We start from the raw sequence: 27,958 nt of genomic DNA, 5'->3' as shown, positions 1-27,958 counted from the left end.
TCTGGTGGCTCTCTGCTGAGTTTGCTCTGCACTGAAAAGTGCGCTACATCCAGCTTTTTTACAGCGTTCCGCGTGTATTTTTCACCGGCTCCCATCGCTTCCAGTTGAGAATAATAACAACTCCACAACTAATCATGCGGATGGGCTATCGCAGCGGACACGGAGGGGCTTAATTGTGGCAGCAGATTGGCTGCTGCAGGCACAGCTAACGTTATGCTTCATGCATATCGATGCATACCGATGCGATTTCCGTTTCCCCATGACTTCTTCTCTCTTTTTTCCTCGCCTTTCTCTAATCTGGAGAGCACTGTCGCCACCTAATGGGTTGGTAAAATAGCTTTTACACATTCAACATCCACCATACTTTCACAGGAGATGGATCTGGCTTTGATCCACGTCCCACTGTCAAAAAACGCAATTGACGACAATCGTCGTCATTGGCACTCTACGTTAGTATTTGAATTGACGACGATTGTCGTCATTGGCACTCAATGAGTTAATTAATAAAGTACATTTGATCTAATAATTACCACTTTTATAAATGGACACCTTGCTGTAAAGTAATTACATACATTTTTGCTAAAACAATAAATAGCTTTGAAAGAATGAGAGTCAAGGTGGGGACAGGAAATCAATGAGGGGGGGGGGGTCATCTCCTGAGTGTCCTGCAGGTGGTGCAGGCTGGCGCTGGAGTAGTCCTTGACACTACAGCTGCTAGGCAGGCTGACCCCTGAGTTGCTCATGTTGCTGGTGCTCCGCTCCAAGTAGCCCAGCTAAAATACTGTTGTTTATGCATATTTTCACATTACTTTGAAAATATATGCAGAATAAATGGCAAAAGGAGATATACAAATGATTTCTGATGTATAATTTTTAAATTCCCATAGTTAAAAACCTGTCATTTGACACCAGAATCATCAAAATCGCCCTGGACAGTGAAATCCTATGGTAAAAATAGCTGAAATGGCAGCCATCTTTGAAATGGCAGCCATTTTGAAATTTACATGGAACAAATCTGGCTTCTCTGTGGTCATAAATGTATGGTTTGATAACAAGATAATTCGTATTGGACAATTCTACCCAAAGTTGCCCCCAAAATAGTGTTTTTGGGGCGGGAAATGGCGGCCATCTTGGAAAGATCGAGATTTCTGCGTGGCCAGTTACTTTTATCAAAATAACAATCCACAAGGAGTATTTGTGCAAATTTTGGCGCTTCTTTCCGGAAGCGACCTATTTTACATTGAAAGTGCATTTTTTGAGCCCCACTAATACGAATGTTTGGCAGGTCTTGTCTCATCCTTCTTCCATCCTCTGCTTTTGGCTCAGTCGTACTGCACAAAGATCTATCAGAGGAATCCAGTTTTTTTGAGGGATGTTAAACAAGAAGCTGCCAAAGCGAGAACTCCCTATTGGGCGTTTGACCTCCCTTTTTGGCTGCCAGCGCAGATGGAAGCTCTGACATGCTCTGTGTTGCGCTAACGGCTACGAGAAAGCGCCCCACTTAGGGGCTCTTGGACCATTTCACTCTACAGTACACGTGACGGACTTCACATGGCTGGCTGGCTGCAACCATGCTGACAAACAGACCAGACAAAGAGCTATTTGGTCTGCTCCACAGCCATTTTGGCTCGGCGTACGGTTGTTCAACAACATGTAGACCTTTCTTGTAGTCGTAGTGGTCTTCTGTTTGACAGATAAAAAGACCACGACCTAGATGATGTTGGTAAGATGATGTTCCTGATATTTGACAGTTCAGTTTGGACACGTTCACAATTGGCTGATGGAACAGCCAACACCAGTTGGGTTCAATTCTCTGCAGTGAGAGTTGCCTGCATCGTGTGCCGGAAACTAAGACAATACATTTTGTGCCCTTAAAGGTAAAAAATCACCCAAAACAATTGAACACTACATTTCAATTGCAGCTATAAGGGGATTTGATAAGAGACATGTTTTCAGCCATGTAAAGCATCAACATTAAATGAAACAATCAAGATTTGGGTCAGGACTTCAGTCAAAGAGTGAAGACTTCTTTCTACTCTTCACCATTTTGCACTGACAGTCAACAGTCATATAGGGAGCAATTCATTGTAAAAGAGACAGAGAGACCAATTCCTTCCTTATAAGGCCATATATGGCCAAGTACAAGTTCACGTCCCTTCTCTGGGGGTTGTTGGAAGTGGTTCTGGGAAATGTAGTAAAACTAAGGTAGAACTAGACAAGGCAGGTTGAGGAAAAGTGGACGCACCATAAAAGTAGATTATAACACTTCATAAAATAACTGCTGTAATGCATTGAACATCACAAAGAAATGGATGAAGTCAGCTCTCAGGAGTGTGTGTGCGAGGGCTTTTCTCAGAAAGAACATCGGCTGCACGCTTGGTCAACCTTTCCTGGATAAATAACAGTTGAAAAAGTCTTCATCGGTCTGTCTTCACCTGTCAGCGGCACTGACCATGTGATGACTCCCCCGGGCCCTCCAGCCAGCGGGCCTGAAGTCCAGGTTCAAATGTGTTGAGCAGACGCGAGCGCTCCGTATGATTATCGCCGACAGTCCTCGTAATCCCACAGAACAAGGATGTTCCTGGACGGCTGTGAAGACAAGCTTATCTTAGCTGCCAGCCAAAGATCACGTCTAATAAGACGCTCCGCTTATTTGATAATCGTGTGCAGTCCCCGTTCATGATGGTGCCTGTAGCACATTACACGGCTACACGCCAGTCAAAACAACCCATGTTCTTATGTTCTTGGACAGAGGAGTGTGTGTGTGTGTGTGTGTGTGTGTGTGTGTGTGTGCGTGCGTGTGTGTGTGTGTGTGTGTGTGTGCGTGTGTGTGTGTGTGTGCGTGCGTGTGTGTGTGTGTGTGTGTGTGCGTGTGCGTGCGTGTGTGTGTGCGTGCGTGCGTGTGTGTGTGTGTGTGTGTGTGTGTGCGCGTGTGTGTGTGCGTGTGCGTGTGTGTGCGTGCGTGTGTGTGTGTGTGTGCGTGCGTGTGTGTGTGTGTGTGCGTGCGTGTGTGCGTGTGCGTGTGTGTGTGTGTGTGTGCGTGCGTGTGTGTGTGTGTGTGCGTGTGTGTGCGTGCGTGGTATCTCTCAAAGGAACACAGCAAGAGACTGACGCTCTGCCAGTTTGCTGAAACATCTGGGCATGGCTGTTTTTCTGCTCTCTCTCTTTTTCTCAGTCCAAATATAATCATCTGCGGTTTAGCTCTATCATTAACCACTGGCACATGTGTCTGGCCTGGCTAGTGGCTAGTGACACACACATGCACCCTGGTAAGAGAAGGGTGTGTTCATCTAGTCATGTTGCATGTAAGCTTTCTTAATTCCCAGCTCATATTACGCCTACTTTTTTCTTTTTTTTTTGGTTCATGCAATTGTGCATAGCAGGCATTTTTATGGAGGATATCATCCCTAGGCCAGGCTGCCAAAGCGCTGAAAAGGCTGTTTTTCTCTTCCAACATATGCCGAAGTGAAACTGGCCGTCTGCGTTCCATATCAAAGTCTAGAGACTTTTTAAACTCTCCTTACCTCACTCTCCAAGACTGTGTCTATCTGTATGCGTGTGTTTGTCTGAGGTAAGCTGTCAAGTTAAGTTTGCGTGCGTCTTCGAAATTCCATTGTAGGCCCTTTGATTGGCTGTCCCACTGGACCGTGAGAGTTATGCCCCTTTTTGCTGATGTTGTGCAGAGAGGCCTTGTGTCAATGTAAGCAGTGTAAATCAACATGGGACTGGGTCAAAGAGGGTCCCTGACTGTGGGAACAGCACGAATACCACCAGGCTCAGGCACGTCTTCCAGTCAGGCAGAGTGGACAAAGCAGAATAGAAGTTGCTTATGTATGAAATCAAACAAATTGTTTATCTTCATTTTGGTTAAAGCCCTCCCTCCGCCCTAATTGAGGCACCATAGATTTGCCCAATTTGCCCAAATGAAATTCTGATGTGTCTTGAGAATGCTCGGTCTCCAAAGCTTTTGAGTTTGGATGGTGACTGAGGGTTAGGGTTAGTACAGTCGTAACAGTGGAAGAGGATCGGAGGGTTCGGGTGGAGTGATGGGGGAGGAGGAGGTCAGTCAGATAAGGGGGGGCCAGGCTGTGGAGGGCTTTGAAGGTGAGGAGGAGTAATTTGAAGTTGATGCGTTCTTTGACGGGGAGCCAGTGGAGAGAGTGGAGGACAGGGATGATGTGATCGTGGGACCGGGTGTGAGTGAGCAGGCGGGCGGCTGAGTTCTGAAGCATCTGGAGTCTATGGAGGGAGCGGGAGGTGATGCCGGTGAGGAGGGAGATGCAGTAGTCCAGACGGGAGGAGATGAAGGTGTGGATGAGGGACTCAGCAGCAGGGGGGAGAGACAGTGTCTGATTTTAGCAATATTGCGGAGGTGGAAGTATGAGGTCTTGATGATGGAGCTGACATGGGGATCGAATGAGAGGGTGGAGGTCCAGGATGACACCAAGGTTTACGAGCCAGGGGGGAAGGGGTGATGGCTGAGTTGTCGATGGCGAGTGTGATGGGTCCGGTTTGGCTGAGTGTGGATTTGGTGCAGATGAGAAGAAGTTAGTCTTGTCACTGTTAAGTTTGAGGAAGTTGTGCGTCAGCCAGGTTTTTATTGCGGACATACAGGTTTCGATGTGGGCAAGGGGTGGGGTCTGAATGGATTTTGTGCTGTCGGCGTAGCAATGGAAGTCCAGATTAAATTTGCGGATGATGTGACCAAGGGGTATATAACAGATGAAGAGCAGGGGGCCAAGGACTGAGCCTTGGGGGACCCCCTGCGTGAAGATACTTTAATAGCGTGACACATTTCTGCTGTCTAAATCGATGATGACAAGCAAATTTAACTTAAAAACTCTGATAAAATTAGGTATGAAGGAATATTATTTGAATATTTCTGTTTTGTTTGACATCACACCTAAAATTACCATTCGGTTCAATGAGATGAACATTAATTTGATTTTTTCTTCTTCTGAATTTTCCCCATTTTCTCCCCAATTATACTTGGCCAATTTATCCCCATGCTGCCCTATTGGCTCCCCCGGTCGCTGCTCCACCCTCTGCCGATCTGGGGAGAGCCGAGAGTAGCACCATGCTTCCTCTGACCGACACATGCGCACTGTAGCCAGCTGCTTCTTTTCACCTGACAGTGGGAGCTTCACCTGTAGGACGTAGCACATGGAAGGATCACGCTATTCCCACCAGTTCCCTTCCACCCCGACTGACCAGAGGAGGCGCTAGTGCAGCGACCAGGACACATAACCCCAATCCGGCTTCCCACCCTCAGGCACAGCCAATCGTGCCTGTATGGACGCCTGACCAAGCCGGAGGTAACACGTGGATGCGAACCTGTGACCCTTGTGTTGATAGGCAGGGAACATACCGCTACACTACCTGGACGCCCCATTAATTTGACTATTTAATGTGATTTTGCATACATGAACATATATCGATATCGAGAAAAATCCTTATGATTATCGTGATATTGATTTCAACCATATCACCCAGGCCTAGAACAAAATACAAATTCCTAAACAGCAGCAACTGTGATTACATGATTTCTGGGTATTGAAGTTCAAAGTTGTGCCTCACACTGTCATTTGCAGCTACCATTGTCTGAATTTGTGTAGTGCAGCTTTCAACAGAAATGCAGCAGTAATACAGTAATATACACATACAGTAATACAGTATGTATTACAGTATATAATATACAGTAATACCTAACATAGCTTGTTGCTACTAACAACACAAGAATCTCTCATCATTGCAACTGCTCCACTGACTGGCTTGTATCCCACAAAGAGAGGAGCTGCCTATCCCTTATTCCCTTCCAGTCCAAAATGATCTTGACTGGATCGTTTTTTTCCCCCCTCCTTCTGGCTGGAATGTGTGGATGATGACGACAGTGCTGGCAGCAGTTGGAGGTATGACCTAGATGCTCAAACCAGCCCTATGGCTGGAATGAGAGGGAGAGAGAAAAGATAGCTGTTGCCTGATGGACAAGCCTAACACCAGAACCAACGCTGGGCAGTTTTCTGACCTGCAGGCCTGAAGAACATGAATCATCCATCCACCTCTCATTTTTGGCAAGATGCATTGTGATTTCAGCCCAGGCAGAACTCTCCTCCTAACAGATGATCAGCAACAAAACAGTCAAGCCGTTGGAATCAAGTAAACACCTTAAAGTGCCAGTTTCGAAGCTAGTTGGCAGAAGAATTCAATTTGGGGGTATGGATGACTGGAAAGAGACGGGCAATTAAGTAGCCCAACGCTCACATTGCAACTAGGGTTGGGCGATGGACAAAATCAAATATCATATTTTTTTAACAAATAGCTACCGATTTCGATATTGCGACAATATTGTAGGCGTGACTATTGGTGCCTTCACAAAATATTTACACAATGAGATCTTTGATAAATAATCACCAGTAATGTGGATATAGTGACTAAATGGGTCAATACCATAATAGAACAGTTAGAACAGATGTTAAGTTCAGACAATGACATCACTTTACTCACTGTAATGCAGCCTAACCAAGAAAAGACAACGCTTATGCCATATCACACGATATTAATCAAAGAAGATATGTAGTGTCATATCATGAAAGCTATAAATATCTATCTATATAATCTCTATATCTATCTATCTATCTATCTATCTATCTCTCTCTATCTATCTATCTATCTATATATCTCTATATATATATATCTACTGTATATCTATATATGTATGTGTGTGTGTGTGTGTGTGTGTGTGTGTGTGTGTGTGTGTGTGTGTGTGTGTATTTTCTTTTGTGGGATCCATTTGAACGGGGCATAGACTTTAGCTAATAGAATTCTCACGCTGTGTGAGAGTTGCTGTAGCTAAAGACAGACATTTAAATTTACTTTGCTGACTGTCAACACTTGTGCAACGTCGGAGCTCTCACTCTTTCAGCAGGGCTATTTTCTCAGCATACAGGAAGGAGATGAACGCACACCATCTCGCCTTCTCACTTCCCCTCTTGACCAGCTGCGATGCTGTTTGTCCACACACTGTTCTCAGATCAGGAGCGTCATGTTCCGCCAAAAAACACATGCGTTTCCACTTTAGCTGCACTATTTCAGCAACAGTTCTCGGGTTGAGGAAGAGTTACTATCGGTGGTTGTTGCCAGAACTTTTTTCCTTTTTTTTGTATTTTATTTTTTCAATTTCAATTTTAACAAAATACAAACAAAACAAACGAACAAGCTCAGACACAGGAAAGGAAAGAAAAAGCAAACAAACAAACAAACAAAAAAACATATCGACAATAATGTGGTGACAGCGTCCATATAGGGTGTTTATGTGCTTGTAAGGAATGTTGTGCGTGGGGTCCCATCCACCTGGGCAAGTCACCCACCACCTCCAACCTCGTCGAAGGTAGGCCAGAAACGGGTCCCAAATAGTTAGAAACTTATGAAGTGAGTTGTTTCTCAGGGATCTGAGCCTCTCCTCCATCCTTATGACCGAGATCATGTCCGTCAACCACAGTTGGAAAGGAGGCGGAGAGGGGGACTTCCACTCTTTCAGGATACGTTTTTTGGCCACAGTTGTCCCCAGTGTCAGCTGTGGGGAGAACTTTCCTCTTTAAAGATAGTCCGAAAACACCCGCCTCCAGATGATATCCTCTTACGATAACAATGTCTATGATAGGCTGCTTGTTACAATGCTTGTAGGTTTAGACTGTTTACTTGGCCTGTTGTTTTTTATAATGGCTTCCATTGCAATCAGAGGAGAGGTCGCTGTGGTGGGGGTGAAGTGAGGTTAGTGCTGTGGTGGAGGTGAAGTGAGGTTAGTGCTGTGGTGGGGGTGAAGTGAGGTTAGTGCTGTGGTGGAGGTGAAGTGAGGTTAGTGCTGTGGTGGGGGTGAAGTGAGGTTAGTGCTGTGGTGGAGGTGAAGTGAGGTTAGTGCTGTGGTGGGGGTGAAGTGAGGTTAGTGCTGTGGTGATGGTGAAGTGAGGTTAGTGCTGTGGTGGAGGTGAAGTGAGGTTAGTGCTGTGGTGGGGGTGAAGTGAGGTTAGTGCTGTGGTGGAGGTGAAGTGAGGTTAGTGCTGTGGTGGAGGTGAAGTGAGGTTAGTGCTGTGGTGGGGGTGAAGTGAGGTTAGTGCTGTGGTGGAGGTGAAGTGAGGTTAGTGCTGTTGTGGGGGTGAAGTGAGGTTAGTGCTGTGGTGGAGGTGAAGTGAGGTTAGTGCTGTGGTGGGGGTGAAGTGAGGTTAGTGCTGTGGTGGAGGTGAAGTGAGGTTAGTGCTGTGGTGGGGGTGAAGTGAGGTTAGTGCTGTTGTGGGGGTGAAGTGAGGTTAGTGCTGTGGTGGAGGTGAAGTGAGGTTAGTGCTGTGGTGGGGGTGAAGGGAGGTTAGTGCTGTGGTGGGGGTGAAGTGAAGTTAGTGCTGTGGTGGAGGTGAAGTGAGGTTAGTGCTGTGGTGGGGGTGAAGGGAGGTTAGTGCTGTGGTGGAGGTGAAGTGAGGTTAGTGCTGTGGTGGGGGGTGAAGTGAGGTTAGTGCTGTGGTGGAGGTGAAGGGAGGTTAGTGCTGTGGTGGGGGTGAAGTGAGGTTAGTGCTGTGGTGGGGGTGAAGTGAGGTTAGTGCTGTGGTGGAGGTGAAGGGAGGTTAGTGCTGTGGTGGAGGTGAAGTGAGGTTAGTGCTGTGGTGGGGGTGAAGTGAGGTTAGTGCTGTGGTGGGGGTGAAGTGAGGTTAGTGCTGTGGTGGGGGTGAAGTGAGGTTAGTGCTGTGGTGGAGGTGAAGTGAGGTTAGTGCTGTGGTGGGGGTGAAGTGAGGTTAGTGCTGTGGTGGGGGTGAAGGGAGGTTAGTGCTGTGGTGGGGGTGAAGTGAGGTTAGTGCTGTGGTGGGGGTGAAGTGAGGTTAGTGCTGTGGTGGAGGTGAAGTGAGGTTAGTGCTGTGGTGGGGGTGTAGTGAGGTTAGTGCTGTGGTGGGGGTGAAGTGAGGTTAGTGCTGTGGTGGGGGTGAAGTGAGGTTAGTGCTGTGGTGGAGGTGAAGTGAGGTTAGTGCTGTGGTGGGGGTGAAGTGAGGTTAGTGCTGTGGTGGAGGTGAAGTGAGGTTAGTGCTGTGTGTTGGGAGTAAAACCAAGTCCAGGACTATTCATTCAGCCAGCCAAGCTGTCTTTCTCCTTCTGTAAGCCCTGTCAGGCTCTAAGCCCTGTCAGGCTCTAAGCCCTGTCAGGCTCTAAGCCCTGTCAGGCTCTAAGCCCTGTCAGGCTCTAAGCCCTGTCAGGCTCTAAGCCCTGTCAGGCTCTAAGCCCTGTCAGGCTCTAAGCCCTAGCACCCAATTAGAAATAGGAGCCAGTAGACTCATTTTGGCCCACTTGTTTTCAAACAATCATGATTTATGACGTTTGGAAAACTGTGTTATCTCTGGTTTGTGGTGTGCAGTTTTTATCTTAAAGGCATACACCAACATTTTGAGAGTTTAGGCCATTTAAAACTAGTACTGTATGTAGATGCCTTTATCTTCACTCTGCGAACTAGCAAAATAACTAAAGTTACATCCTTGTTTGCCATGAGGCACTTTCGCTGTACTGATGATGACTGCACACAGCGCATGCACCTCATGGCAGACGAGGACGTAACTTCGGTCATACTTGTTAGTTTGGTTACTCTTTTTTAGTTCTCGGTGTGTGGATTTACTACGAAAATGAACATTTCACGTAACTTTGGATGATTATTTGATGGCGTGGTGAGCTACACGAGTCACAACGAGTACATGTGAGTGTTTCTGGTGCTGTTGGAATGTCTATTTTGGGTGAGTGAATGGGAGGAGGCAGCGGTACCATAGACTGCCATTGTAGCGCTGAGCCAGGCATGTCCAAAGTCCGGCCCTGGGGCCTATTGCGGCCCACGGACAGATTTTAACTGGCTCTTGGTAGGGCTGCACGATATGTGGAAAAGCTGCGATGTGCGATAACACTGTTCAATATTGCGATGACGATATGACCTGCGATAAATAAAAAAATGCTATAAATAAAAATATTAATGGGTAGGGGCGCTCCCATCCGGCTAAGCCACGATCCGATCCGATTTCCGATTCCTGGGGTCACGATCCGATTCCAGAATCGATTCTTGATTCCAACGATTCTCGATTCCAGAATCTAGAATCGATTCTCAATTATGTAGTTTTATATTGCAATAACACACAAAGGTAAATCTAAGACAAAAAATTACAAATGTATTAATGCTGAACTTCAAATTCAACTTCTGAAGTATTACAGTGAGGGCCTAAATTCATTTTGCAATATGAGTGTGTTAATGTGTGTTAATGTGTGTTAATACGTATCAGTAAGTGGCACGGGATTCTCAAAGCCTGTGTTGAGGGTCATACGAACAAAAATGCACTCTTGAAGCCAAAAAAAATCCAAAACCAACAAGTTAATTATTTACATTTTTACTTCAATGTAGAACAGTCATTTCTTACACATGAGATTACTTTTAGCCTTTTAGTTATAACGATTATTGAAAGATATTCCATATTCCAGACTGAAATGTTATAACAGAAGTGGAGTATTGGCCAGAATGACATGAACATTTGGACACTTATTCAGCCGGTATCTTGCATGTTGCGTTCAGGTGCACTGTAAAAAATTGTCCCCCCCCCCCCCCCCCCGATAACACGTGACTTTTGCGATGTGTTCATTGCGCATTTTCATATCGCGATGACGATGAAAATACGATTAATCGTGCAGCCCTAGCTCTTGGCTTGTCTTTCACAATATACTGTGTCTACACAGTATTGGTTAATCAAGCAAGTTCAATTTGCATTTCTTCCCTTCACCTAACGATGACAGCACTATCATACAGTTTGTACAGGAACCAAGTAGGAACAGAACATGCATTGCAGAACTAATGTTTTCAGATGGTAAACAAAATCTTTAGAGTACATTTGTATGTAATTTTGTATTTCATTTTTTTATAACCCATATGATGCGAGAAGCATCTGGCCCCCCTGGCATTTTCACATGATCTAATCTGGCCCCCATTCAAAAAGGTTTGGACACCCCTGCGCTAAGCTAAATAGCAATGAGGGCTCTACCGCTATTTGTACTGCACGCAGAGTGAAGATAAAGACATCTACATACTAGTTTAAATATCGGCAATATGGTAAATGGCCTAAATTCCCAAAATCCCATCCTAGTGGAGCCTATTGCACAGTGCACACTGGACTTTGAAATGGGTTTACTGCTAAAAATGTATTTTCTTGTGCGTTGGTCTGTTCAACTCATTGGGGAGAGTTTGTGGCTGATCAGAGAGCATCTCATGTCCTGGCAGCCCACCACAGATTAAAAGGGATTACTGTAGTCAACGCTTCATCATCCCTCTTGATTCAAACAGATTAAAAGGGATTACTGTAGTCAACGCTTCATCATCCCTCTTGATTCAAACAGATTAAAAGGGATTACTGTAGTCAACGCTTCATCATCCCTCTTGATTCAAACAGATTAAAAGGGATTACTGTAGTCAACGCTTCATCATCCCTCTTGATTCAAACAGATTAAAAGGGATTACTGTAGTCAACGCTTCATCATCCCTCTGATTCAAACAGGATTACTGTAGTCAACGCTTCATCATCCCTCTGATTCAAACAGATTAAAAGGGATTACTGTAGTCAACGCTTCATCATCCCTCTTGATTCAAACAGATTAAAAGGGATTACTGTAGTCAACGCTTCATCATCCCTCTTGATTCAAACAGATTAAAAGGGATTACTGTAGTCAACGCTTCATCATCCCTCTTGATTCAAACAGATTAAAAGGGATTACTGTAGTCAACGCTTCATCATCCCTCTTGATTCAAACAGATTAAAAGGGATTACTGTAGTCAACGCTTCATCATCCCTCTTGATTCAAACAGATTAAAAGGGATTACTGTAGTCAACGCTTCATCATCCCTCTTGATTCAAACAGATTAAAAGGGATTACTGTAGTCAACGCTTCATCATCCCTCTGATTCAAACAGATTAAAAGGGATTACTGTAGTCAACGCTTCATCATCCCTCTGATTCAAACAGGATTACTGTAGTCAACGCTTCATCATCCCTCTTGATTCAAACAGATTAAAAGGGATTACTGTAGTCAACGCTTCATCATCCCTCTGATTCAAACAGGATTACTGTAGTCAACGCTTCATCATCCCTCTTGATTCAAACAGATTAAAAGGGATTACTGTAGTCAACGCTTCATCATCCCTCTTGATTCAAACAGATTAAAAGGGATTACTGTAGTCAACGCTTCATCATCCCTCTTGATTCAAACAGATTAAAAGGGATTACTGTAGTCAACGCTTCATCATCCCTCTGATTCAAACAGGATTACTGTAGTCAACGCTTCATCATCCCTCTGATTCAAACAGGATTACTGTAGTCAACGCTTCATCATCCCTCTTGATTCAAACAGGCACACACCAGGGCATTGGAACTGCATGGATGTTTCCCCTTTGTATGGGGAGTCTCTATGGGAGCAATTATGCATGAGCAACTTTGCCTCTTCTGAAATATTGATAATTTTTTTCTGTAATTTTGAGCTGCTTTTACCCTAGTGTACCCCGTAAGAATGTAATACTTTTTCTGCATCATTCTTTATAGATAACAGATATTTCATTGTCAGCCCGTAGGCTTATATCTCATTTAGTCCATAATTTAAAATTAGATAAACACGATGTGTTTTTAGGGTTGTGCGATAATTCAATGTTATCGTTTTTAATATTATCGTTTATCGTCTTTCAGTGGAATCATATCGTGATTCGTGATGACTGATGATGGTGATTTTGGCATACTAGGCATCTCGCACGCTACGTGCGCTCGATTCCTAGGCTCGCCCGCGCTGCAGCTCAACCAGCTGGGCCAGCAGCTTGCATGCAGCTCGGCTCGGCCTCACCCGCCATGCACCTCGACCGCTGTGCGGGCTCACCTGCTCTTATGACATCACTGCCACTGTGCGGGCTCACTTGCTCTTATGACTATGACATCACTGATGATGTCACAATGCCTATGGCTTCATCAGTAAACTCACAATGCACAATTGCTCAAGTGACATCACTGATGACGTCACTTAGGACATCATCAGTGATTTATGACATCACTGATGACATCATCGGTGGGACAAAATTGCCCTTTTTATAGATAGATAGATAGATAGATTGTGACACACAATTCTGAAGTCTAATTTGATGATAACAAGCACATTATACTCACTTTACTTCATTTTGACAAAATGAAGTATAAAACATTTTTTAAGGAATATTATTTGAGTATTTCTATTTTGTTTGACATCACACCTAACGTTACCATTGAGTTCAACTCGATATAACAAGGTTTTTCATACATGAGACATATCGTGATACAGTACTGTATATAACAATATCGGGGGGGAAATCTTCCATACCATATCAACCATATCGCACAGCCCCTATGTGTGTGCAGACTTCATAGCAGATGTCCTTTGCTTGACTGCACCGCATTGGGCTATAGCCTACTAGAGCTAGAGTGTGTTGATTCCTTCGACTCTGGGATGAGTGATACTTGAAGGCCCAGTCAAGCATACAGTGGAACAGTCTAATAAAGTCCAGCTCCAGATCCCTGTGGTATGAAAGGAATCCTCTGTTGGCCCTGGCCAAGGACTCCTTCCCCCTGTGAGAGACCATCCTCAGTCTCTACTACTCTGCCGTCCGCAGTAGGGGTGTCAAAATTAATAGTTTAATCGATGCATTTTGATGCGGACATGTGAATCGAATCGAATCGTTGACAGATAATCGCTGAATCGTTTATGTTTAAATTTATGTTGACATTCAGATTTTAAAGCACTTTCTAAGTAAAAAAAAAAAAAAAGTAGATATTTATCTGACTACTTGTATTAATTGATGGAAAAGTAGCTATGTGCAGTAATAATATATAAAATTGAGGATGTGATACTTGGAGCTGCAATACTTGCTGTATCGAGATGCATCGTGGAATCCAATCGTTGACAGATTAATCGTAATCGAATCGTGAGACCAGTGAAGATTTACAGCCCTACTCAGCAGACATCTTCCTCCTGTGAGAGACCATCCTCTCTACTGCTCTGCCATCAGCAGACATCTTCCTCCTGTGAGAGACCATCCTCTCTACTGCTCTGCCATCAGCAGACATCTTCCTCCTGTGAGAGACCATCCTCTCTACTGCTCTGCCATCAGCAGACATCTTCCTCCTGTGAGAGACCATCCTCTCTACTGCTCTGCCATCAGCAGACATCTTCCTCCTGTGAGAGACCATCCTCTCTACTGCTCTGCCATCAGCAGACATCTTCCTCCTGTGAGAGACCATCCTCTCTACTGCTCTGCCCTCAGCAGACATCTTCCTCCTGTGAGAGACCATCCTCTCTACTGCTCTGCCCTCAGCAGACATCTTCCTCCTGTGAGAGACCATCCTCTCTACTGCTCTGCCCTCAGCAGACATCTTCCTCCTGTGAGAGACCATCCTCTCTACTGCTCTGCCCTCAGCAGACATCTTCCTCCTGTGAGAGACCATCCTCTCTACTGCTCTGCCATCAGCAGACATCTTCCTCCTGTGAGAGACCATCCTCCTGTGAGAGACCATCCTCTCTACTGCTCTGCTATCAGCAGACATCTTCCTCCTGTGAGAGACCATCCTCCTGTGAGAGACCATCCTCTCTACTGCTCTGCCCTCAGCAGACATCTTCCTCCTGTGAGAGACCATCCTCTCTACTGCTCTGCCATCAGCAGACATCTTCCTCCTGTGAGACATCTTCCTCCTGTGAGAGACCATCCTCCTGTGAGAGACCATCCTCTCTACTGCTCTGCCCTCAGCAGACATCTTTCCTCCTGTGAGAGACCATCCTCTCTACTGCTCTGCCCTCAGCAGACATCTTTCCTCCTGTGAGAGACCATCCTCTCTACTGCTCTGCCCTCAGCAGACATCTTTCCTCCTGTGAGAGACCATCCTCTCTACTGCTCTGCCCTCAGCAGACATTGCAGTCTTTCATCTCTCTGGCTCTTCCTCAGCAGGGCTGTGACTGTAACTGTAACTGTGAAGATTTTGCTCTGTGACGCTCTCTAGGCTCTATGTTTTAGGTCAAAAGGACTCACTGGGCAACATCTTTATGTAATAATACTTCAACAATTGGCCCTGGGGTTTCAGAGGGAACTCGGAGAGAAATTATTTCCCAATTATAGTTATAATTGAAAGCCTTGTAAATATGATTTACTTAAAATTTATTTCATTTAATTTCTCTCAAATTGTCATTGCATGCTCTTAACAGGTCTTCCATTTCTTTCTAACTATCTCATGTTCCAAGGTTTTTTGTGTATTTAAATTCCTTCATTACTACATTTGCTGAATGTTCTCACTACATGTTGTGGTCGTTATGCTCATTCCAAGCCAAAGACTCTGTCAAGCAAATAGACATGCTTGGGTCATTATGCCAACGTCTGCTTTGTACCGCAATCCATTTTATTGGTGTGCTCTGGCTGCGTAAAACGATTAAGAGCGTGGCAATGAAAAGCACAGCCACATGATTGAATTAAAACCGTCTTAAGTTGCAGTATGACGAGCCCACTCGGTCCCTTGGGTCCCTGATGTACGTCTCCATTAGCTCCTCTGTGGCACTGATCAGATCCTCTCTTCTCCCCTCGCTGTGTCACTTACAGACGGTGGACATCCATAAAGAGAAGGTGGCCAGGCGGGAGATCGGGATCCTGACGACCAATAAGAACACGGCGAGGACCCATAAGATCATCGCTCCGGCCAACATGGAGCGGCCCGTCCGCTACATCAGGAAGCCCATCGACTACACCGTACTGGACGATGTGGGCCACGGGGTGAAGGTGAGCACACATCTTCCTTATTGGTCAGATGAAAAGGTTCTGTTTACAAATGTCCATTTTGTGCTAGTGTCCGAATTCTCAACGGTTAATTTGATCACTATAGACAGTTTTCACAGAATTGTCAGTCCTGTCCTAGCAGTCCTGTCAGTCCTTTCCTATTCACCTTATGTAGCCACACCCATTTGAACCTGTTGTGTGGCCGTATCAAAACTTCCGGCTAAAAATAATCATAAAATAAAATAAAAAATGGCTGCGCTGCTCCAATATCATCTATCTCTGAATTAACTAATAATTTAGCCAATTGTATGTAACATACCAAATAAAAGCAAACGGCAATGTCTAAGAATGCAACGCCATGTAACTGGCTCGTTAAGTCTCGCATTCCAGGGAATTACGTTAACGTCTGCAGGTCTTATTGACGTTAGTGGCTCGCGCTGCCTCGGAGGTGAGAAAATTATCTGAAGCTTTCTTTGTTGGAGTCCAGGTATGTTTTACAAGAAAGTGCTCGTCATTGTCGACGATAACGTTATCTGACCTGGCTAACAGTGGATACTCGCTTGCTTGCTGTGTACCGGCTCAAAGTAGTAGGCTACGTTCTTTATTTTACCCCTTCACTGTCCGCTCCAAAAACAACTCTCTTATTTTGCGCAGTGACCGCCGGAAGTGTTAAAAGGACCCGGAAGAATTTGGCCCACTGTAAGTTCTGAACATAAGGTGAATAGAGAGGCAAAGTGACCGCCTACTTCCTGCTTCAGCACTGTGCCAGAGATTTTCATCCGCCATTTATTTCGGGAGAGAGCATAGAACATTTCACTCGGACCAAAACTTAAAAAAACAACATTGAAAAAACATTTTCTTCAAACCCGCATTTTTTTACGTTTTGGTCCGAGTGAAATGTTCTATGGTCTCTCCCGATTATAGCGTTAGCTGAACATTTGGTTTGAACGTGTAAAACTCTTTTTATAAGCATTTTACGAAATGTCGATGGGAAAATAAATGGCGGATGAAAATCTCTGGTACAGTGCTGAAGCAGGAAGTGACGTTCCACTTTGCCTCTCTATTGTACTATCAAACACTGCAACAGGAAGTGAGGTGGGGTTCAATTTAGAAGTTAGTTTTTGTTAAGTTAATAGTTCACTATAAAATACCCAAAATGTTTACCAAACCAAAACAGCTTGCTACCTTGGTTTCAGAGACAGCATTATTTATTTGTAATTTAATGTTCAAAACTTATACCTGAACCGGCTGTCATGATTGTTAGGTTTCTTTATGAGATGCTGGCTGCTTTCGGGGGCATCACATGAATATCTGGTGCATTTTTTTAAGCAATGGTGTTTAACCCTTTAAGACCTGATGCAGCATTTGCGTTGTTCTCCCTCTAGAACCGATGCATTCCCCCTTTCAGGAAAGATACTTTAGAGTCTAAAGTTTAGACAATATCTTTCAGCTTTAGGAGGTTGTTTCAAACACGGCTTAGGCTTTAGAATGCTTTTCGAGAGTAACTTAGGTCTTACTGGGTTAATGTAGTGTCCAAAACTTACCCATATAGTGGGCATGTGCCGTTTTCCAATGCCCATACCGATTACCAGTACGAATTGCCAATACAGAATACCAATCAGATCCATTACTTTTACTGAACAGTTCAGTCTTACTTCCTTAGTTTGAGGTCAATGGACAAAATTGAGATAAAATCTTTTTTTTTCCCCCCATTTGAGGAATACAGGCTTCTGAATTTCCCCAAGGGGATCAATAAAGTACTATCTCATCTTATCTTAATTGCTACAAATGCATACAATCAGACAGTTTACTTGTATTTCTTACATGTTACTAATGGCTTTGGGTATCGGATTTTAGTCTTGTGTAAAATCGCTGATACGGTATTCCATTTTAGCTCGGTATCGGCACCGATATGGATCCATTATCTTTATCGGAGCGTCCCTACCATATATGACACACACTGCATAGGGAAGAGTGAGTGAAGGAGTGAACCATTCCTAATGCAGCTGTAGTCACTCTCAATTTCTCCACATTCAGTTCTCTGCCTTCTGGATCAGTCGTTTATGTGTGTGTTTGTTTTCTCCTATTCCCTCCCACTCTCTTCTTCTGATGGTATGTCTAATTTTGCTCCCTTCCCCCTTCTCTCTGCATTGCCAAAGCTACTCCCCCATCTCTCTCTCTCTCTCTGTCTCTCTCTCTCTCTGTCTCTCTCTCTCTCTCTCTCTCTGTCTCTCTCTGTCTCTCTCTCTCTCTCTCTCTCTCTCTCTCTCTACACACTCCTCTCTCATGCTCTCTCTTTCATCTTGAGAAGAAAGCACCTCTCTGACCCTACAGGAACAGTGTGGGTTGGTGGTAGTTGAGGTGGGGGAGGAAGTGAACAGAAAAGCGGTGACATCATATAGCTTTCAGAACAAAATTTCTATTCTTAGATAGCGCTGTGCTGTGAGTGGAGACAAATTTGTCAGACATGAGTTTTAAAGGCACTTAGGCCTCGACCGCCCCGGCGATGTAAAACTGCAACTTCAGAAATCCTTTGCGTTGGAATGATTTGTGGTTTTATTTCAAACCAGTGAGAATGTGATCGGGGGGGAAATGGGTCTTTGGAACAAGTAGATTGTGATGTCAGGAACGCCCTCAGTAGAAACTCCTTTCATAAAGTATATATGAGCCACTCAAACACTTCCTGTCCTGCCAGTAGGGCCTACGTTAGGGGTCATATGGGTCGCCATGACAGAGGTGGTAATGACATCATATCCTGATGGAGGCTGGAGGCGTTTTGCGATCTCCGTCTGCCCCCCGCTGGGCTTCCGCTGCCCCATCAGTCAGCCGATCAATTGCTGCTGTCAGGCAGATTGGATTAGGGGCCCAGCATTACCGTCCCGTAGAATGATGGGCATTGATAAGGCAGGATAAAAGCCATTGTGCCACTCTGAATTTACTGTGTGGCAAATTTCATTGGACCCGTCTGGTCTGTAATGGTGCAGGGGTGTGTCGGCTAATGGGATGTAAAACCTATTATTTGGGTATGTTTCTCACCACAATGAGACCACGTTTTCCACATTATTATGACCATAATGTAGTAAAAAGTGTCACGTTCTGTTTATGTGGGCTGTGCTTATAACTCAAATTGCTATTTGATCATTAGACGATATTTCAAAAAGCCATGTACTGTATCCAAGTTCATGTTTGAGTGTTTTGCTTATAGGCAGCATATGTGAGAGTAATTGTGTAATTTCCCTTTGCTTATGAAAGGTTTGCATGCATACTTTACTTTCTCCCTTAACAACAAAATTCAACACAAAAGCGGGTCCATGCAAAATGTAACTTTGTTTGTGAATTCAATTCACATGAGCTCACATTGATTTTTTTTACATTCTTCCAAATGAAAGAATGAATCCCCATAGAATTCCAGGGCAAAGAAATGAAAGCAATCATAATGAGGTCCATTTGAATCATATCATCTTGGTTCCTGACTCTACTGCAATAAATGGATGAGAGATGCAGTAAATTAGGACACTACTCAGATGATGGTACTGTACATGCTTTGTGCAATGCTGTCAAATGAGTGAAAACATCATGCTTCATGGGCTCCTTTGAGTCTGCTTTGATGCATCTATTTTAAGAAAATGAGTCTCGCATGTATTACCACTCTGTATTACTCTGTATTACTCTGGGCCTAATCCCAATGGATTTGCTCTCTCAAATGTCTTTTATAAATGCGGCATTGAGCTCGTGAATGTGATACGAGTGTGGAAACGAACACACACACACACACACACACACACACACACACACACACACACACACACACACACACACACACACACACACACAGTACTCACAGGCTCCCGTACACTCGTACACACAACAGTCCTACATCACTCACCTCCTCTTGTCTGTGCATGTCGCAGCCCAAAGAGGTAATCGATATCCGACATCAATACTGCATATTATTAAATCATATAGCAGCCTGCGCTGACTGCTGTGAGATGCCTGGCCTGTATGGAATATCTATAGCCATGGTTTACTTACTGACCAGAGTCAATGCTTTAATGGGAGTTTAAATCATGTGTGTAGCAGCCTCCAGTTCACTGTCAAACTATCAGCATCTGCCCGAGTGTCACACCATGTTTAGACACTTAGATCTGAGTAACTCATGTGTGAAGTGAAGTACAGACCAGATCAACTCAATGCACAATATACACCACCAGTCACAAGATCAACTCAATGCACAATATACACCACCAGTCACAAGTTTGGAACCACCCGATAGACCCATTTCACGGGGGCCATTTTGTGCCGAAAAGGCAGGGTAAACACAGGTGCAAGCAAAACACTAATGAGGGTTTCCACATTCCAATCATTGGAAGTTGGAAACCCTCATTAGTGTTTTGCTTGCACCTGTGTTTAACCTGCCTTTTCGACACAAAATGGCCCCCGTGAAATGGGTCTATTTTTTTGTCCTCTCAAAGCCATTTTGATCTAAAGGTTTATGCTTAAATGTTTGAAATGTGTGTTTGTTTTTTAGACAAAATATAAATAGTGAAATTGATGCCTAATGTGTGAAAATCTAAATAGAGTGGTCACTGCACAATTCCATTTCTGTTATTTCATAGCTTAGATGTCTTTGCTATTATTGAAAATGTAAAATGAAGAAAAATGCACATGTCCAAACGTTTGACTTGTATAATAATGTACACACATTATTGAAGAGAAGCTGTATTTAGATCTCAAGGGAGGAAAGGGAGGATTGGCAGTGATTTACGTAGGTTTTTGGTTGCTAAATATTCACTGGAATAATATGCAGCTTCTTAGCTTCCTTTGAAGGTGAGTGACGTCTGACTTTCATCTCTCAGGGCCTTCAGATATGTCTAATGTTCTCCCTGGCCTTCATTGTATAGTCACATTCTTCAGAACACAGTTACACATACTTTGACTCTGGTTAGAAAAGCAAGCCTCATTCCCTGGCTGACCTCTGGACGTGCTTGGGTTGTCTCCTCCTGTGCTGAGCCAGCAGACTCACTTTGCTTTGACAGACTGAAGCACACTACATTCCCAGCTTAACTCAACCTTTTGATCTTCATAATGACCTCAATCTGAACCTGTCTGTCCCTAATTCAACTCCGCTGTTACCGAACGAAACAGAGATATAGTATTTGCCAGAAAGATATGGGTGGCCTTAAGCTTCTGGCATACTCTTCGCGCACGCGCTGGAGGCGGGGCTCCGAGGAGGGCGCGTGCACTCTGCGCGAGCCAAAACAGAACATACTCAGTGCGCAGCTCGCTCCTCCCACCCCCCTCCTCCTGTGGAAGCTCCAGGGGAAAATGGCGGCGATTAGTGCAGGCAGTCTGAATGAAATTGAATGTAACGTTCCCAATTCTATGTATTAAATTCTAAAAAACGACCCTCAACATTTGGGAAGGCTAAGCCACACAACTAGTTGGTTATAATCGAACGTCATGCTTCAAAGGCGACTTTACGACGATGAGGACGGTGAGGACTCAATCACAGCAGATATCCACTGATGGCCTACCACGGAGATCTCACAGGCACAGGCAGCAAAACCCGACGCGCTGATAGAAAAATCTCCATGGACGCGCCGCGCTGCGCTCAGGCATAATCGATGTCATAATCGCCGTGTGCCCTATGCGCTTGGCTGGGCGCGAAGAGTATGCCACAAGCTTTAGACTGTGTTGCTTGACCTAGATTGCAAATTGGCAGAGATCACCTCAAACTGAGCCACCCAAACTTTCTTTTTCTTTGGTCTGCTCTCCCTTGTGGTCCTTGTGATGCTTCACTGCTTCCTACAAACACCACCAGGGGGCAGGCTGCATTATAGATGAGCCACTTGACTGTAGTTGTCAAACTGCAGATGGCCCTGATGCTACCTGGTTCCATCTCTTCCATGTCGTCCTCATCTCTAGGGCTGGGCAATATATCCATATTATATCAATATTGTGATATGAGATATGAGAAGTGTTGTCTTTTCCTGCTTTTTAAGGGTGCATTACAGTTACAATGATTATTATATTTGCCTTTACCCACGTAGTCATTATATCCACATTACTGATGATTATTTATAAAAAATCTCATTGTGTAAATATTTTGTGAAAGCACCAATTAGTCATCCCTATGTTGTAATATAGATATCGAGGTATTTGGTCAAGTACAGTCTTGTTTCAATAAAGTGCTTGTGACATCTCACATGTGGCTTTGACTCACAACTGAACATTTAGCCCACTTTGTACAAAATACCGAGATATACATCGTGTATCTCCAAAATATAGAGATATGATTTTGGTCCATATTGCCCCGCCTTAGTTCAGACCAGGAAATAATGTGAACAATTTGCAGACTAAACAGCTGGCAGACAATACTAGCAGCATTACGCTATACAAAAGGTAAATTCTTAGCGGTATACAGTCTCAGAAACCATGACAGGCCAGTTAAGAGGGTGACAAACTTGTTTGGCTTGTGGGGCCATCAGGTCCGTGTGAATTGCTTCCAGTCTGCCTGCAGTGGGTGTGGCAGATGAGAACAACACTGTGGCATGGTGACTTGTAACCGCTGACCTGCCCAGGTCTTACCAAATGTTTACTCGCTGTAAATAGCACGAGGAAGCCTTTTCCTCTTGCTCACTTGTACTTTGAGTTGTGCTTATCCGTTTTGACACGCCCTCTTTCTGTCTCTCTCTTTGCTTTTTTGTTCTACGCCCACGCTAAGTGGCTAAAAGCTAAGGTAAGTCTGCTTTGTCACATGACCCATTTTGCTATAGTGTATTATTGATAGACTCCTCCAGCTCCCTCTTCTCCCACAAACCCCTGTACTGTACATGTGCTTATTGTTGTCGTTTCCCGTTTATTTCCCATTAACCAATTTATAATCCACTTAGTCCAGATTACCCACAATCCAATCCTGTGTAACATCCCTGTGTCAATTTACCAATCCTGTATTATATGTTGTCATTTTATATTCCATGTTGCATAGTAGTCCATAAATGTCTCCTATATCCTTATGGGTTTCCCAGATGAGGCATACATGACCTGAATTTTCCTTTTGCAGCATTATTTAACCAGGCAATATTCCAACTCAAATCCTACATAAAACAATGCAAACATTCAGTCCTCTCACACTTTCAGGGCTTAAAGTTCTCGGGCACCATGCCTTGATTTCAGGCACAGAGCCGTTTTAATTTAATATACGGTAATACCTCATTCAATTCATTCATGTCATTCAATTCAATACTGTACAGTGTACATTGAACACATTTTCCTCCTGGACAACTTTTCAAGCTCACAAAACTTTTCTTGCTTTAACCCCTGCACTTTAAAGGAACACTCTGCCCATTTTCAACCAGCTTTGTATCATTAGAACATCAGTAGTATATCGGTATACGTAAACGGTTTTGAAGTCTGTCATTTAATTTGACAGTTATTGAGTGTTAAAGTGTGTAACTCAAATGAATAACTCATTAACTCAAATCAACTCTCAATAACTGTCAAACTAGATGAATGATGAATAGTTTGACAGTTATTGAGAGTTGATTTGAGTTAATGAGTTATTAATTTGAGTTAGTGTGGACCAGTGATGTCACTGGTCCACACTTTAACACTCAATAACTGTCAAATTAAATGACAGACTTCAAAACCGTTTACAGTTTTCTGATATACTACTGATGTTCTAATGATACAAAGCTGGTTGAAAATGGGCGGAGTGTTCCTTTAAGTCAATATCTTTATTTGTGGTTATGCACTTGGCAGAGCATAAGAGGAACATGTGAAATAAATGTGTTTTGCAAGAAGCCTTGTTGAAATGACCTCAGAGGTTTCTAACCAACAGTCGACACCTTGTGACTTGAGTTATAGACCTGCAATCATGAGCCAGTTGTCAGCATCGGTTGCTGCAAGCTGAGGCTTGGCATCACTTCAAAATGACGACACAGAGATATGTAAAGAATTGCTATCTGGGAAGCCTATAACATCCGATAGCTGTCTCACAATGACTGATCACCTCCAGTCGAGCATGACATTTGTCTCTGCAATAAGCACACGTTGTTTCTTCTCTTCATAGCAACATGGAAACAATCAGTCGATCAGAGGAGGAACACTATCGAGGACCAATCCGCCAACGCAGAAGCCACCCAGTCCGCCCATGTCCGGGCGTGGCACTCTTGGGTAAGATTTCCATTTTAGTCACCGTGGAAGAGAACACTAATCCTCTAATTACGAGACGCAAAATGAAATGTGTGCTCTTGTGGGGGCGATTTAAAGAAGTTTAAAAACATGCATTTATTTTTTAGAAGCCTTCTTACAAAACTGTATGTTTTGATTGTCGCGTTTTGATTTATTGCTGATGCGGCTCACAGCATCTTTTTGGATTTAGGTTTCGGTTTACGTGCATATACACTACCAGTCAAAAGTTTGGACACAGACTGATGCAATGCAGTATGTTTTTCATTCTCTTGAGCAAAGTCTTTTGCCTTTACATCAAGGCAAAGGGCGGCGACTTTAAAGAATCTAAAATATAAGATAGTTCTGATTTCATAGTTGTAATGCCTTTACTATTATTCTAAAATGTGACAATGGTAAAAATAATGAAAAATGTGGCGTGTCCATTGACTGGTATTGTGAAGGAAAAGAAAAATAACCCCAGGAACACGTTTGTGAAGTTATTTGAACTTATTTTCCAGCTGTCAATGTATGCTGGGTGTGTCCTGCATTGTTGTCTGTCAATGTCATGGTCTGATGCAGAGCAGCAGTCGGTGACATTAATCAGACACTAACACCAAGGTTCAACTCTGATGTTTCCAGCCTTTAGCAGCACATACGGCTGCTGTGCAGTATCCAGCTGGATAAATGATCCACTCACTCACTCAGTTTAGATTCAGTTAGAATTTGCACTGAAATGTGCCCAGGCTGTGTTCTTGTTCTCGGTTTATTTGATTTGGTATTTGTCTCTGGCGGTGGCAGACGCAACGCGTCCTATAAGACCCTGGAGCCAGTGAAGCCGCCCACGGTGCCCAACGACTACATGACCAGCCCCGCCCGACTGGGCAACCACGGCTCGCAGCACAGCCCCGGGCGCACCGCATCCCTCAACCAGAGGCAACGCACACACAGGTACACACGTGTACACACACACACACACACACACACACACACACACACACACACGCGCACACACACACACACTGTGATTCACACAGTCACAAAAAGACACCCACACTACACAGACATAATGCTTTATGCTTAACCCATTGATACCTGATGCAGCATGTGTGTGTATCCCTTTAAGACCGCGTTAACGCAGTTCGCGGTCTTAAAGGGATACACACACAAATGAGGGATATACACGCAAATGCTGCATCAGGTATCAATGGGTTAAATGCTTAGATGTGTTTCTGTGACACATCAACAGACATGAAGCTATGAAATATAGAGTTTGCTGATCATTTATATGTGGTGGATATTGGCCTTTTAATAAAACGTGGATATCATCCAGTCACTGTTGCACAGGGCTAATGTGATGTCATCCAGTCACTGTTGCACAGGGCTAATGTGATGTCATCCAGTCACTGTTGCACAGGGCTAATGTGCTGTCATCCAGTCACTGTTGCACAGGGCTAATGTGATGTCATCCAGTCACTGTTGCACAGGGCTAATGTGATGTCATCCAGTCACTGTTGCACAGGGCTAATGTGATGTCATCCAGTCACTGTTGCACAGGGCTAATGTGCTGTCATCCAGTCACTGTTGCACAGGGCTAATGTGATGTCATCCAGTCACTGTTGCACAGGGCTAATGTGCTGTCATCCAGTCACTGTTGCACAGGGCTAATGTGATGTCATCCAGTCACTGTTGCACAGGGCTAATGTGATGTCATCCAGTCACTGTTGCACAGGGCTAATGTGCTGTCATCCAGTCACTGTTGCACAGGGCTAATGTGATGTCATCCAGTCACTGTTGCACAGGGCTAATGTGCTGTCATCCAGTCACTGTTGCACAGGGCTAATGTGATGTCATCCAGTCACTGTTGCACAGGGCTAATGTGATGTCATCCAGTCACTGTTGCACAGGGCTAATGTGATGTCATTCAGTCACTGTTGCACAGGGCTAATGTGCTGTCATTCAGTCACTGTTGCACAGGGCTAATGTGGTGGAGGTGACGATTGTGTTCAGCCTGCAGTGAAAGTGGACACACCCTGACCTGCCTTACAGAGCTGCCTTACAGAGCAGCCTTACAGAGCTGCCTTACAGAGCAGCCTTACAGAGCTGCCTTACAGAGCAGCCTTACAGAGCTGTCTTACAGAGCTGCCTTACAGAGCTGCCTTACAGAGCAGCCTTACAGAGCTGCCTTACAGAGCTGCCTTACAGAGCAGCCTTACAGAGCTGCCTTACAGAGCAGCCTTACAGAGCTGCCTTACAGAGCTGCCTTACAGAGCTGCCTTACAGAGCTGCCTTACAGAGCTGCCTTACAGAGCAGCCTTACAGAGCAGCCTTACAGAGCTGCCTTACAGAGCAGCCTTACAGAGCAGCCTTACAGAGCTGTCTTACAGAGCTGTCTTACAGAGCTGTCTTACAGAGCAGCCTTACAGAGCAGCCTTACAGAGCTGCCTTACAGAGCAGCCTTACAGAGCTGCCTTACAGAGCAGCCTTACAGAGCTGTCTTACAGAGCTGTCTTACAGAGCTGCCTTACAGAGCTGCCTTACAGAGCTGCTAACAAAACTCCAGGATGTAATGAGCCTTGGTTTCACTGGAGGCTTTGACTTTTCCATTCGGTCTAAATGCTGTTTCAATGAATACACATTGGTGAATGTCTTGGCAGGAAAATGTGTCAAATTTAAATATGCAGAATATCTGCATGAAATATCAGCTATTGGCAGCTTCAATGCAAAAATACTGGTGACTGTCAATTTGTTCAAACCCCACTATAAAGCCTGTGCACAGCAACGTGAGCCTGTATCACTCTGTCACTATAAAGCCTGTGCACAGCAACGTGAGCCTGTATCACTCTCTCACTATAAAGCCTGTGCACAGCAACGTGAGCCTGTATCACTCTGTCACTATAAAGCCTGTGCACAGCAACGTGAGCCTGTATCACTCTCTCACTATAAAGCCTGTGCACAGCAACGTGAGCCTGTATCACTCTGTCACTATAAAGCCTGTGCACAGCAACGTGAGCCTGTATCACTCTGTCACTATAAAGCCTGTGCACAGCAACGTGAGCCTGTATCACTCTCTCACTATAAAGCCTGTGCACAGCAACGTGAGCCTGTATCACTCTCTCACTATAAAGCCTGTGCACAGCAACGTGAGCCTGTATCACTCTCTCACTATAAAGCCTGTGCACAGCATCGTGAGCCTGTATCACTCTGTCACTATAAAGCCTGTGCACAGCAACGTGAGCCTGTATCACTCTGTCACTATAAAGCCTGTGCACAGCAACGTGAGCCTGTATCACTCTCTCACTATAAAGCCTGTGCACAGCAACGTGAGCCTGTATCACTCTGTCACTATAAAGCCTGTGCACAGCAACGTGAGCCTGTATCACTCTGTCACTATAAAGCCTGTGCACAGCAACGTGAGCCTGTATCACTCTCTCACTATAAAGCCTGTGCACAGCAACGTGAGCCTGTATCACTCTCTCACTATAAAGCCTGTGCACAGCAACGTGAGCCTGTATCACTCTCTCACTATAAAGCCTGTGCACAGCAACGTGAGCCTGTATCACTCTCTCACTATAAAGCCTGTGCACAGCATCGTGAGCCTGTATCACTCTCTCACTATAAAGCCTGTGCACAGCAACGTGAGCCTGTATCACTCTCTCACTATAAAGCCTGTGCACAGCAACGTGAGCCTGTATCACTCTCTCACTATAAAGCCTGTGCACAGCAACGTGAGCCTGTATCACTCTCTCACTATAAAGCCTGTGCACAGCAACGTGAGCCTGTATCACTCTCTCACTATAAAGCCTGTGCACAGCAACGTGAGCCTGTATCACTCTCTCACTATAAAGCCTGTGCACAGCATCGTGAGCCTGTATCACTCTCTCACTATAAAGCCTGTGCACAGCAACGTGAGCCTGTATCACTCTCTCACTATAAAGCCTGTGCACAGCAACGTGAGCCTGT

General features: G+C 44.5%; 1 protein-coding gene across 4 annotated transcripts in view; it reads left to right on the top strand.

The window, feature by feature from the left end:
* abi1a (abl-interactor 1a) overlaps window positions 1–27,958 on the top strand; it is a 134,759-nt gene that overhangs the window by 70,812 nt on the left and 35,989 nt on the right. For all 4 annotated transcript variants that reach the window (XM_083632138.1, XM_083632139.1, XM_083632137.1 and 1 more), the window contains exons 3-5: window positions 15,653–15,829; window positions 23,898–24,001; window positions 24,797–24,946. In XM_083632138.1, coding sequence (XP_083488264.1) covers window positions 15,653–15,829; window positions 23,898–24,001; window positions 24,797–24,946 — 431 coding nt within the window. The remainder of the gene's footprint in view (window positions 1–15,652; window positions 15,830–23,897; window positions 24,002–24,796; window positions 24,947–27,958) is intronic.

This window comes from Poromitra crassiceps (assembly GCF_964638095.1).
Source record: "Poromitra crassiceps genome assembly, chromosome: 2".
NCBI classification, from domain to species: domain Eukaryota; kingdom Metazoa; phylum Chordata; class Actinopteri; order Beryciformes; family Melamphaidae; genus Poromitra; species Poromitra crassiceps.
Note: the sequence above shows the minus strand (reverse complement) of the source record. Positions and strands in the feature narration are given on the sequence as shown.